The sequence below is a fragment of the Biomphalaria glabrata genome, chromosome 2, assembly GCF_947242115.1.
Source record: "Biomphalaria glabrata chromosome 2, xgBioGlab47.1, whole genome shotgun sequence".
In the NCBI taxonomy this organism is placed as follows: domain Eukaryota; kingdom Metazoa; phylum Mollusca; class Gastropoda; family Planorbidae; genus Biomphalaria; species Biomphalaria glabrata.
In genome coordinates this window covers 12,188,982-12,203,606 of record NC_074712.1, presented here as the reverse complement: position 1 = coordinate 12,203,606, position 14,625 = coordinate 12,188,982, and the positions used below count along the sequence as shown (strand labels likewise).

Below are 14,625 nucleotides of genomic sequence, written 5' to 3'. Positions count from 1 at the left end.
GTCAGACGAGCGATTTTAGATAATCTTTTGGTAATGATTTGTAATTGAGAAAAAAAAGAAAAGAACAAGGTATCGAGCTTGTACTTCGGCGACGTCTGCTCGATGTCCCAGCACAGTTACCAACAGAAGTATTGTCATTTATTTAACTGGAACTAGAATGAGGATGTTGTACTTAATAATAAAAATACCATGTTACATTCAAAGCTTTATTTCACTGAATGACAAACAACTACACACATAGTAGAGTTCACAACACGGACTACGAAATACGGTCAGTACACAGGTTAACAAGTGTAACAAACACTAAGGGGTGACAATCCAAATAAGCAAATTCACGACATTCACCCCACGTTTAAATTTTATACATATAACACAACATCAAGTAGTCAAAGCAAATACAAAGATTAATAAAATAAGCATCTAAACACATCTGCAATACTGGTTAATAGCAAACTGTTTATCAAACACATTAGTCTATTATACAGCAACTGTTTATCGAACACATCAGTCTGTTAAACCCTGTAGTTGGGTCTTGATTTTCGTTCTCTTAGGTTGTATCGACAGTTTGGATCGGCAGTATTAGTATAATCAGTATCAGTACTAACAACATTACTTGGTGACTCGATGGTCGGGGCTTCAACCGTGTCCACTTCCCCCGATAGGGGTGGTTTGGTTGTTCGGTTAACAGGAGGGTTCAGAGAAGAGTTCTCTGTGTTGCTTTCTGTTTCGCTTTGAAGTGAGGGTGTCGCATTCCTGGGGGAACCGTCTCTCAGCACAGGGGGTCTCACATTCTCTGTGAAACAGTCTTTTTCTTTGGGCGCCAACAATCTTAAAGAAACTGTTTCTTCTCGGCCCGTAGATGTTTTGATAAGAGCGTATTGAGGGTTGCTGTTCACTAGCTCTACCTCTTCTGTTAAAGGGTCATACTTAGAGGATCTATTATTTCTTTTTAACAACACGGGGCCAGGAGATGTTAACCACGTTGGTAGGGATGTTCCAGAAGTACTTCTGCGATAGTATCCAAAGAGTCTCTCATGTGGAGTTTTATTCGTCGCCGTACACAGAAGTGACCGAATTGAGTGCAACGCGTCTTGCAATACTAGTTCCCACTGAGACGTACTCAAGTCCTGGGAGTGTAAAGCTAAGGTTATAGCTTTCCAAAGTGTACTGTTCAGTTTCTCTATTTGACCATTTCCTCTAGGATTGTAAGCCGTGGTCCTGCTCGTAGCAACTCCTCTTTCGTTAAGGTACTTCTGTACTTCAGCAGACATAAAAGAAGTACCTCTGTCGGTATGGACATAGGAAGGTAGCCCGAATAAGGCGAACAACTCATTTAGGCATTTAATAACAGTAGCAGATGACATATCTGGGCATGCAAAGGCAAAAGGAAACCTAGAGAATTCGTCGATCATGGTAAGCAGATATTTATTGCGTGAGTTGGAAGGGAGAGGTCCCTTAAAGTCCATGCTTATTCTTTCGAATGGCTGAGTGGTTTTGATTAATTGTCCTAGTGGCGGCCTGAAGAATCGAGGTTTAAGTTCAGCACATGACTGGCACTGGTCGATCACTTTTCTGACGTCATCGGTGGAAAAAGGTAGATTTTTTGATCTCACAAAATGTAGCATTCTTGTTACACCAGGGTGACACAAACTATTGTGGAGTAATTTTAGGTCGTTACGTGACATTGCGGATGAGTAGCGATTTCTGCTGAAAGTGTCAGCAGCAGTGTTCTGTGTTCCTGGTCTGTAAACGACGTCATAGTGAAAGCAGGATAGCTCTAACCTCCACCTTTGGATCTTCTCATTCTTGATCTTGCCTTTATTCTGTCTACAATACATAAAGGACACGGATCGCTGGTCTGTGACAAGGGTAAAGGGTCTTCCAATAAGAAAGTGTTTCCACTTTCTCAAAGATTCTACTATTGCATACGCTTCTTTTTCCACTGATGAGTGCCTTCTTTCACTTTGCGATAGTGTCCGGGAAAAGAAAGCCACAGGCCGGCCATCTTGATTAAGTGTAGCTGCTATAGCTATGTCAGACGCATCTGTCTCCATTGTTAGCGGGCGGGTGTAATCAATGGTGTACACGGCGGATTCCTCGAGCTCGTCCTTTAGGTTCTGGAATGCTTGTTTGACTTCCTCAGGGACAGGAAATCGTTTATTTCTAGCTAAGAGGCTGATTTTGTCTGAGAATCCATAGAGAATAATAAGCCAGCAGGCCCACTATTCGTTTCTGTTCTCGCAGGTTCGACGGAGCATTTAATTCCCGCAAGGCTGTGAATCTTTCAGGGTCAGGCTTGAGCTGACCTTTAGATATTTCGTATCCCAGCAGTCTGACGCTATGTGTTCCTATCTCACTTTTAGCTTCGTTGAAGGTAATGCCATACTTCTGAGCTACTTTGAAGAATCTCTGCAGGTTTCTATCATGAGATTCAGTATCATGTCCACAGATGGTCACATTGTCCACATAAGCGAATGTATTTTCTAGTTGCTCATCTTCGATTATTTTATCTATGGTTCGCTTGAAACAAGCCACTCCATTTGTAACTCCAAATGGAATTCTTCGAAACTGGTAAAGTCTACCCCCAGCCTCGAAAGCTGTATATGGCCTTTCTTCTTCTTTAATCGGGATCTGATGATAAGCATTTTTGAGGTCCAGAGTGCTGAAGACAGAAAACTGTGATATCTTCTCCGCTAATTCATCCATTCTTGGCATGGGATAGGCGTCTAGCAGCGTAAATCTGTTGATCGTCTGGCTATAGTCAATAACCATACGTCTTTTGTGCCTCTCATTGGATGTTATTAGAACCTGTGCCCGCCAGGGGGACTTTGAGGGTTCTATTACTTCTTCTTTGAGTAGTCTCTGAATCTCAGCATTAATAAACTTAGATTCCAGTAGTGAGTGTCTGCGTGACTTAGTTGCCACTGGGGTGCAGTTTGGAGATAAGTTACCAAAAAGACTAGGCGCCTCTACTTTGGCTGGTCTAAGGGTACTTACGCACAGAGGTGGTCTCTTCCCACTAAAGGGAATCTGTAGATTCTCGTGTAGGCTTATGAAATCCAAACCTAGAATAACATCTGAACACAATCCATCTAAGAGTGACAGTTTAATATTTTCATATTTTTCATCTTTGAGTTGAATGGTAGCAAAGATATGGCCTTCAGTAACTCGAGACAGGTTATTAGAAGCCATAAATATTCTGTCCACGGAGGTTTTTATCGGCCATTTGTGATTCCTGGCAACTCGAGCTGACACGTAACTCTCACAGCTTCCAGTGTCTATCAAGGCTTTAAGTGGCACCCCATTGAGAAGGATCAAGGAGGTTGATTTTCCTAGTCCTAAAGAGTGCAACGTAGCGAGGGCAAATGCAGTAGATTTTCTTGACTTGCAAGATCTCTGAAAATGTCCCTTCTTGCCACACTGATTACATGTGGCTTCACGTGCGGGGCACTCATTACGAGGATGTCTTCCTCTGCCACAGAAGTAACACTTGATAGATATAGTGCTTACCTCTTGTCTTGTTTGAGTCGAATTAATCGAGGCTCGTAGATCAGGCAACTGGGGAGCGACAGGATCAGCAGGGTGTTCTCTTACAGCATTTGTAGTAGCCCCACTAGTGGTTTCTGACTGTGACTCGTACAATAACGAATGTTGATAGGCGTGTTCAAGTACTCTGGCTTCCTCAAATGCATCCTTTAACTTTAAATCTGTTTTCTCAAGGAGGCGTTTTCTAATGCTGTTGGAGGCAATACCTGTTATGAATGCATTGCGTATGGACTCGTCACGATGTCGCTCAGCTGTCACGGCTTTGAAGTTGCAATCCTTGGATAGACTGCGGAGTTTTTGAAGAAAGGCGTCAACGCTTTGACCCTGTTCTTGTCTGCACGTGGCTAACTTGTGCCTTGCAAAGACCTCGTTATTGGGTTGCACATAGATGTTGTTTAGTGACTGGATCGCTTCCTCATATGTTTCTTTGTCACTAATCATCTGGTACACCGATGGCGAAATGTAGTTAATTAGTAGTTTCTTGTTATCTACATTTTCTATAGTAACTACAGACAGAAAGTTTTTAAATGTTTCGTACCAGTGCAGCCACTTTTCTTGTGCTTGAGGTGCGGTAGGTTCCACATCGAACCTTTCAGGCCGAAGTAGTCTATCCATGTTTAGACAGATTCAGTGAAATACCACAGATCTACCTAATTTTAACTTTTGATTTAGCACTCTTAAGATCTTTATCTAGTAGAACTAGATCTAAAATATAAATTTGGAATAATGTGGTTGTAATTTAGATAACATTTAAGTAAACAAGGTTACAAAAGACAGTTTGTGTGGAAACACAAACTCAAAATCGGCCCCCGAAGAGGTCCACCCAGGCTTCAATATTTTCAGAAAGAACATCCAAATGAAATTATATCAAAGACATATGAGAGATAAGAATGGAGAAAGATGGTTAACAGATCTTGTGTAGTTCCCCAACGGTCCCGCAGATCAAAGGATAGGTGTAAGTGAATGTAAAGTTAGATGTGAACCTGGCCTAACTAGTTCCCCTTTTAGACCTAGTGATCTATAGGGCAGATGATGTAAAATTCATCTGTTTTTGTGGCCTACGGTTAGCGAGGGTGTCATGTAGCCAGCACAGCGACCAACCGCCTATACTTTTCCCCAACTAATGTCAGGTACCCATTAGAGCTGAGTTGATTCAGAGGCGCCCAAAGATTCCAAAGTTGAAAATTTTAGTCTTCACCAGGATTCGAACTATTTCGAACCCGGGACCCCCGGTTCGGAAGCGCAGCGCTTTATCGCTCAGCCACCACGCCTCCACTGGTCTAACTGATATCTTATAATTGATCTAATTGTTTTGAAAAAGCTCAATCTCTTATTCGAATCCTCAAAAAAAAAAAAAAAATATTCCGCAATTAAAAAAATGTTCAGAAAAATGAAGTTTATAAGATTACTATTCATTTTAAATTAGGTTTAACTTATAATGCATACTAATTAGCTTTTTCTCTTTAAAAAAAGTTTGCATAACTGAATTTAAAAATTAGATTTTTCGCTTTCAGAAAAAAAAATAGCCATTGCATCAGAACTTTGAATGGTCATTTGTGATGTCGGGTTTTCTATATCTTTTCTAGTTTACGAGATCTAAACGGGACGGACGGACAGACGGACAGACATTTCGCACAAAACTAATAGCGTCTTTTCCCCTTTCGGGGGCCGCTAAAAAGCTTAAATAATCTATTAATAGACTGAATGCAATATTAAATTTAAAAGTAGTAGATTAGTTTTAGTATTTCATAGCATTGCAGTATTGATCTGCCACAGGTGAAAAACGTGCTGACCAAGTCACTCAATTCTATTGCATCATTAATAATTATTTATTTATTTTCTCAATTATATTCTTACTCTTAGGCCCGATTTCACCGCCAAACCCCACATTTTCCTCTTCTCGCTATAGACTGAGTCCAACACCTTGGCGTCAGGCCACGACTTTTCGCTTATCTCCCCTTAACCCAGGGAAAGATAAACCGACCCTTGCTACTGGCATTAGTCTTGGGCTCCGGATGTCTGACGCTCACGGTCGACACCACCTTGGCTGGAATATACTTCATTCTTTTCTCCACCCTTACCCACGTCTCTCTTTGATCAAGGAGATAATCCGTGTCGACACGCATCTTGATATTTCTAGTTGTGACTCCATTCTCGAGTCAGATTCACCCACGTGAGCGATTATCTTTAGGCTCTCGCCCATCCCTTTTCCACATTTTAAATGCTGCCTGGTCGTGCGGTTTGCTCGCTGGACTGTCGTTCAGATTTATCGATGGTCCTGGGTTCAAACCCTGCCCGCTCCCATCCCCCGTCGTCCTGTGGAAGGTTTGGACTAGGAAGTAATTATCTTCAACTCTGAAGGAACATCCGAAACATGCGAAACAAAACAAAACAAACCCTAACACCCAATACTGCAGTAAACGTTAGACAAATAGTTGCATACATAACATTGTACACTTGATTTGATTTCTATTCACTTTTCACTTAATTAGTTGGTGTATATTTCTTTCAGGACAATACCATGTGGCTTTTTCTTATTTAATTTATGATTTATGTGTGAATTGTGTATTTCTCACTTTCGTAAGTAAGAAATATAACCATTGCATATGTACATATTTATATATTGCATTAACCTGTGTCCACAATATTATTGCTACGTTGTTCAATTGATCATTGGCGCAACCCTGTATATATTTGTACTTAGATTATTTCCTTTATCTCGGCTGATCGCCTCGATTTTTCAAACGCGCTGACACCGCGCTTAGAAATGAGTTGTAAATTATCTCCCCCCTTTTGTCCATTTTACTTAGACAAGAGTTGCGCCCCTTGGACTGGCACTCTCTGCCTTTATGTTCATTCCATTGTTTATGGACGACAGCCGTATGTAAACAATGGCGTCACGGTCTCCGACCATTATCCATTTCTACTCCCTCCCCGTTCCACTTATGTTTGATTGAAATTATTATCTTCCTTGCTTGGTACATTTGATATTGCTTTTATCATCCATCTAATTTTCTAAATTCCATTTGTCATCATCTCCCCATTGTACTCAAAAGCCATTTTATCAATCTGAAGAATGCACCTAAGTCGAAGGTATCGATGAGATGCATGAAAGATATGTCCTAACTTGTCTTTTTTTATCCGCAGCTTCCCTCAGGTGTCTGCCTATTTGGCCTACTCTGCCTATTTATTATCAACTTCATACATACCATATCATACATTAAGTCTAAGAAAATGGAAACAACAGGCGTAGCGCCATTAAAAGATGAACATAACATAATACATAATGATAATGAAACTAAAGCAAACATTCTAAACAAATACTTTGCATCAGCATTCTCAGCCCCAGGAGACAAAGACATATTACTGAATTTGAACCAAGTAGACAACATAGAAGATATAGTAGTACAAGAAAATGGAATTCAAAAACTATTAGCCAAATCCAAACCAAATAAAGCTTCTGGACCTGATGGTATTCCAGCTAGATTACTCAAAGAACTAAGTAATGAGCTAGCCCCAGTGTTCAAAATACTCTTTCAGGCTTCACTTAACCAGGGCAGAGTACCAAAGGACTGGAAAGAAGCTAATGTCACCCCCCTATTTAAAAAAGGAGAAAAATCTGACCCAGGAAACTACAGACCAGTATCACTTACCAGCATCACATGTAAAATCCTAGAACACATAATATGTAGCAACATCATAAACCACTTAGACAAACATAATGTCCTCACACCATACCAACATGGATTTAGGAAATATAGATCATGTGAAACACAACTAATAGGACTAATTGATGATTTTTCAAAAGGTTTAGATAATAGTGAACAAATAGATGCTATCTTACTAGATTTTTCTAAGGCTTTTGACAAAGTTCACCACCATAGTTTGCTTAAAAAATTAAAATATTTCGGCATTAATGGTCCACTGCATCAGTGGATTAAAGACTTTCTGATAGGGAGAGAACAAACTGTAATAATAAATGGCTCTAAATCAACACCGATAACAGTAAACTCAGGTGTACCTCAAGGAACAGTCTTGGGTCCACTACTATTTTTAATTTACATAAATGATTTACCAAATTGCATTAGTTCAGGAACAAAAGTCAGATTATTTGCAGACGATTGCATAATATATAGAACAATAAAAACAACACAAGACACAGATATTTTACAAAGAGAATTAGATGAATTACAGAAATGGGAATCAAATTGGAGCATGTCTTTCCACCCAGAAAAATGTCAGTTGTTAAGAGTAACAAAAAAAACTAAAACAAATTAATTCCACTTATCTTATTCATGGCAAACCAGTAACACAGACTAAAAACGCAAAATACCTAGGTGTTATAATAAATGAAAAACTGTCATGGAATCCACATATTGATGAAACTACAAAAAAATCAAACAAAGCATTAGGATTTATTAAAAGAAATTTCTATAAATCAAATAAGAACATAAAACTAAAATGTTATTTAACCTTGGTTAGGCCAATAATAGAATATGCATCCTCTGTTTGGGACCCCTCAACTGAAGAAAACATTAAGAAACTAGAACAGACACAAAATAGAGCAGTGCGATTCATAACAAACGAATATTCACATATGACTAGAGTAACACCTTTAGTAAAATCACTAAATTTAGAAAGCCTTCAGGACAGAAGGCTCAAAAGTAAAGTAGCAATCATACATAAAACACTGAACCATAATCTTCAAATACAAAAACAAAATTTAATAAAATACTCTGAAAGACACAAAGATAAAGGCACATTCCTCGTTCCAATGCTAGGACAAATTTGTACAAATACTCCTTCTTCCCTAGTGCTATTAGAGCATGGAATGGGTTGCCTGAGCTAGCCAGGAAAACCAGTGACTTGGCAGAATTTAAGTCATTGGTTAATATGCATGACTAAATGCATGACGCGTAGGACGTAATCATCTTCTTTTTTGAAGTAACGTCTGTATTATATAAGATAAGAAGATAACTGCCTATTCGGCCTTTTTGACAGTCAACCTATTTGGTACTATTTAGTATCAACTGCCTATTTGGTACTATTTAGTATCACCTGCCTATTTGGTACTATTTAGTATCAGCTGCCTATTTGGTACTATTTAGTATTACCTACCTATTTGGTACTATTTAGTATCACCTGCCTATTTGGATACTACATACCTGTTAGACACTACGTTTCCTTATACCACGTGTCTATTCGAGACATTATAACTTCGCCCTAGACTCATCCTGCTAACAATGCTGCCCACAGCAGATCAGCTCTGCCCGAAGCCCACTTGTACCGACGGTAGCCGGCCACCCATCTTACTGTAAACACAACAGGTATCATAACTTTGGATTGAGATTCCTCAAGAACCGAATCACCGGCGACCTTCTACCCGCTAGAGCGCCACTTCCAGCTGCAAGACTTCCACCCAGGAGCATAGCCAGCTGCAGCATCAGTAGGACAACCAGGTAAGTTCGGAGGACAAAAACGACATACTCTCTCATTAAGGGCAAGAGTGATGATTAAATATCTTATTGATATGAGATAGATGCACCCCCCACTCATGTAAATAAATATCCATCAATTCTTCAAAATCGGAAAATAAAATTAACAATAATAGACTTTCTAACATTTTAGCTAGAAAAATGTAGTGTAAGAGAGAAGTGCAATTTTGCATAAATAAAGTTGAAAAAAAAATATTTCTGGAACATCCAATTTTCGTAAATGAGAAGATTATCTATTTTTTTTTTATTAGAAGAGGAATTTCAAACAGTTATTTGGCGTTTGTACATTTTTCATATAAAATTCGGAACATTTTCTGAGACGATTTATAAGAAAATTAAAGTAATGTAGATCGATTTCTTTTTGAAAACAGAATCCAGAAAATACTTTACCTATGAAAAGTCTTTAGTGATATTTCAGCAGTAAAATTAAATGTAAAATTAAATGTAAAATTAAATGTAAAAAATGATTTTCAGTCATCGTTTCTAGTAAATGACTTTGTTAGTTTCAAATCCAGAACAACCTATTGTCGATATTTAAAAAAAAAATAAAGTCATTTGACATAAATTTGTTTTAAGATGAAAATAAGGAAAAATTTGATATCGAAAAATAAACTATAGTGGCGTATTGTCAAAAAATATAAATCGATTATGCAATTTCAAACAATCACTTGACATCATTTATTGTTTATAAAACAACATTCGGAACAACATTATAGGTAATGAAATATAAATCAGTATAGAGATTTTCATTTAGCATTTATATGCTATTTACATTAAAAAAGCGGAACAACATACTATTATCAAGTGTTTTTGCAACGTCTAAGCATAGAAATTAATGTAATATAAGTTAGAAGAGCAAACAAACATTGGTTGGCATTGATTTCTTTTTCACAAAATCATCCGGAACAATCTTTCATATATACTTACAACTTTTGTGATATTTCGGAAGGAACATTAAAGGTTAGGTTAAATCAGATTTTCAATAGCTTTTAGAGTTATTGTTTATGCTATCTAAACGTGACAGACAGACCGACCGGCAAACAAAAAACACAAAAATAAGCGTCTTTTATCCTGATGTGGGCACTAAACAAAAAAAAAATAAAATGTGATTATTTTAAAAATTTTGAGGAAACTGGTTAGTACTATGTTTTACCACGACTTGTTACGCTGCTGCAGGAAAGTCGCTTGCATAAAAAGTTCATTAAAAAAATGTACGTGATATTTACATACAAAGTGCATTCTTAAACAAACATAAATGTTTTCTTTTAATTTTAGCAGCTAATTGACCAGAAAAAAACACCTTTAACTATTATTTATATTCGTTATGAACATTTCTTGTACATTTTATAAATATATTCGACTTTGTGAAACTGAAAACACAAAAAAATAATATTTATTTCTTTGTTAACATTACGTCCCTTACATTTATGTAATTGTTTTAGAATTGGTGTATTTTTCTGAAAAAAATCGCTTGCATAATTAATTCTATAATTCAAATGACTTGCTCTTAGAAAACCAAAGGTATCCTTTGCACCTAAACTTTTCAAACTACATCGCATGGTGAAAAAATATTTTTCATTTCTCTTCTAGTTTTCGAGATCTGAGTGTGATAGACGGACCGTTTGCACAAACCTAATAGCGGCTTTTCCACTTACGGGGGGCCGCTAAAAATTATTAATAATAATAACAGTAAAAAATGTCAAAGACAATGAAGCCTTTAGAAATGTCTTTAATTCTCTTTTGTTTTAAAATGAGATTCAAAAAGTAAAAAATATTTTGTCCATGACACTTCTTCTTCCTTGTCAGTGTTTTTGTAACGGAAGGTAACGTTAAACAGTTCAGCAACGTTCACAAACTGTCTTCCACAGCATCAAGACTCTTTTGTTGCAGACGAAGGAATAAAAGATGGCCACCCCTTGAAGTCCGTTCAGAACGGTAGCGATTAACCTAAAAAAAAGAGATTTTAATATTAAAACAGTTAAATCTGTGCTATTGTAATAAATATATTATATTAAATTTTTTTATGACATAATAGATACGAAAGTTGTTATTTTCTTAAGTAGGAATGGAATTGTCATCCAACTACCTATAGAATGGGTCCAACGATATGTGTCTCAATTGACATCTGATAACCAGTCCAAAATGGACATTAAGCATAGTCAAACTAGGTAGCTGCTAGGGCCTCCTACAGGAAACATTACGTTTATTTTAGAGAATAAGTTATTTTAAACTTTCATCGGATTTCTATTTTGACATAACAAAAGAAAACATTGCCAATGTGTTTAAACATACTTCAAAATATCACTTTCAATTGACTCAGCTAAAACTGCCACAATCCAAAACATGCCAGTAACAGTCGACAGCTTGGCGTAGGTTGATATTTCAAAGTCAGTGCGAGCATTTTCCCATGACTGTAGTGTCCGGACTTGGTAGATGGTGTATACAACTTTCAGGAAGAATGTCACGTTGACCAATGTGATAACCAAAACAGGAGCTGCTACTGCAATACCTGAGGAAGAGTGTAGGTGTCACAGATGCCATTATAGATTTATTTGTATATTTCACATTTAAAAGCTTATGTGTAAATAGAAATATAAACCCTTGACTGAGCCTCAGGAATTACCCCACAAATCTAGATCCTTGACAGCGCCTCAGGTTTTACCCGAGACGTAATTACGATGTTGCAAATCTATTGGTTGATTTGAAAATAAGTAAAGACATTTTTTAAAAAAGAGTTAGCGCCAGAGATTTGACGAGAGAGAAAGAACGCCAGTCGATGAAAGAATTTCCTAGTAGACAGTCGCGTATTTTAAGAACTCTGATTTAAAGTCTTTGTAATGTTTTTTTGTGCTTGTTGATCTGTAACTTGTACATAAGCTGTACTTACGTTTTATATTTAAATAAAGTTCCAGAGTTGTGTTTTAACAAAGAATCTTTTATTGTGAATCCTAGATCGTCGTTTATTCAACTATTTTAATTCAAGTGAAATCCCCGGCACCACAACACACGTTGTGACAGTAGGACATTATTTACTTTGAAATGATTTATTATTAAAGAAATATGTCAGACATTTTAAACAATTGTTTTGATAGAAAATATAAATATTCTCTCCCTTTCTGATTCTTTCCATTTCTTTTAGTGTTTTTTTTTTCTCACTCTCACCATTTGGAGAAATAACAAACCTGCACACACAATTATTATAAAAATATAGCAAACTTGCATTAACCACCTGCTACCACCTGCTACCACCTGCTACGCTGTTGTTTTTTTTTTCATTGTTTCTAGGTATTTATGTATATATTTATTTATATTTACACTTTAAATAAAACGAGCGGAGTCCCTTTTTTAAAAAAAAATTGCATATTTTGAATGGTATCACTCTCCCACAATGAAACGGGCTGCATTTTGATAATTCCTTAACATACTTTTTGACCAGTAAATCCTAGTATCTGTTACTTTGGAATATTACTTTATAGCTGTCCACTCCACCAACACACAACACCTACTTTTGGCCCACAAAATTTAGTATCACTTTGTCCCCCTCTCCCGGTTATGATGACATGATTGATAAACTGATACTAAAACCCCACCCCACCAAAAAGAAATCCTAAATACATCTCTTTTTTTGGTGTCTTAATTTAATATGAAAACATGGATATGTATGCCACAAAAAACACACACACACACACACACAAAAGAAAATATTAAGTTCCATTTAAACTATGTTTTTGTTTATCTTGATCATGAAGGAAAGTCTGTGATTTATACGATTAAAAAAAGTGGAAATACCCCCTCCCCCCCTCCCCCCCCCAAAGAAAAAAAAACTAACAAATAACGATCGTGAACAAAAAAAAAAAAGATCTTTGTGTAATGTATATTGAGAAGCCTAACTGATTTCTTTCAGTGCAAAGTTTTTCCAAATCTCTGTTAACGAATAACTGGGCTAAATTTCTTTTTTAGCCCCCCATTTGAAGGAACTAGTAAATCGGTTTCTCGATTTATCTTGATTTATTTGATACGCCCAATTTATCCTGTCAAAAAAAGAAACTTGAATTCTTTACAATTAAACAAATTAATTTTAGTAATTCGGTTTTATAAAAACGTACTTGGATGTATCTGTGAATGAAAAATATTTTTTTGGAAAATTAACCCCTGCAAGATTCATCGCAAAGATGCTTCATTGTTCTAGGCAGTGCTTTTTTTGTGATGGTACGCACCGGTACGGCGTACCCGCACCTTTTTCAATGTAGGGCAAAAAATAATAACATTTCTTGTATTTTAATACTTATTATTAATTTATGAGTAGTCGAAAGTTAGGTAATAATTCACTTAGTACCGGCTACTATTTCTTTACAAAAAAAAAAAGCACTGGTTCTAGGTACTAGGCAGGTTATAACAGGTTAAAGATATGTATTTTTTTACATGTTAGATTCATTTTTATTTTTATGTAAAAAGTTTTAGTTTAATGTTGAGATAGTTTGCAATGAAAAAAAAACACTCACAGATGTTATTTACTCACCCACAGACACTTTTGAGCTCAAATAGCATGTCGTATTGCCGTAACCGATATCTGTCTGTTCTGTCATGAAGTAATTATATCCTATACATGTCATAACCACACACACTGGCAACGTGAATGACCCACACACGGACTTGCACATTCCAACAGTCGTAGTACTTTGAGCATGTGACCTGGTTTGGTTCGTGAAGACACGCAGCATGTGGTAGCTACAGATGAAGCTCCAAGAGAAGTTCCACAGCCACAGAAAATGTGTGACCACACCAATAACTTTACAATGAATGCCATGATCAGATCTTTTTGTGAACAAAATAAAATAAAATACAAATTAGAAAATATGAAAAAAAAAGAAAATATTCATATTACTGTGCATCTATAGTTAATTAAATAATTATAATGTTTTCTTCAATAAATATTGTTTCCATTAGAATTCACATTTTCTTACATGCGTATACTGGCCAATGAAGACATCTGGGCCAAGAGAAGACTGCAGCTTAAAAAGAAGTTATTTAGACCGGCCACTGTTCTTAGCTCCGGTTGCATCAGGTATGTCAACATGGTCAGCAGAAGACATATAGCAGAGAGACTAAAACAGGTAAAAGTTAGAATGTATTCAATCAAGCACATAGTTTCTGTACACCACTGTCCACTTCTTTTTGATTTTGTATCGCTTTTGGGCTTTAATCTGTCTAACAAATCAACGCACACATTAAGTCTACCATCCTCATTGACTTCTACCATGATAAGATCTTTTTCGTCTTTGATGATTATCGTAGTCACATTGAAATCAATTGATATTGACACGTCTGGTGGTGTGACTGTATAATTGATAGATAGCTGGTATTCTGTTTTGTTAAAGCTTACATATCTACATAGCAATAACGAAGTCAGGTATAAAAATTTGGAAGTATCTGCTAGATATGAAAGAGTATAATGCATCTTCCAGCGGCTACTTATTTGAAACATTTTAAATAGTTCAATATGTTTAAATTGCACACGTGGCTGTAGGCTGACAATGATTGTTTCAGATAATCTCAACTTAAAATCTTTTTCAAGCAAAATTGA

General features: G+C 36.6%; 1 protein-coding gene across 1 annotated transcript; it reads right to left on the bottom strand.

Annotated features, from left to right (window-relative positions):
* Window positions 1–2,163: 2,163 nt before the first annotated feature.
* LOC129924397 (uncharacterized) lies at window positions 2,164–3,987 on the bottom strand. The gene has a single exon (XM_056018614.1). The coding sequence runs from the start codon at window positions 3,985–3,987 to the stop codon at window positions 2,164–2,166; it is 1,824 nt and encodes a 607-aa protein (XP_055874589.1).
* Window positions 3,988–14,625: the final 10,638 nt, after the last annotated feature.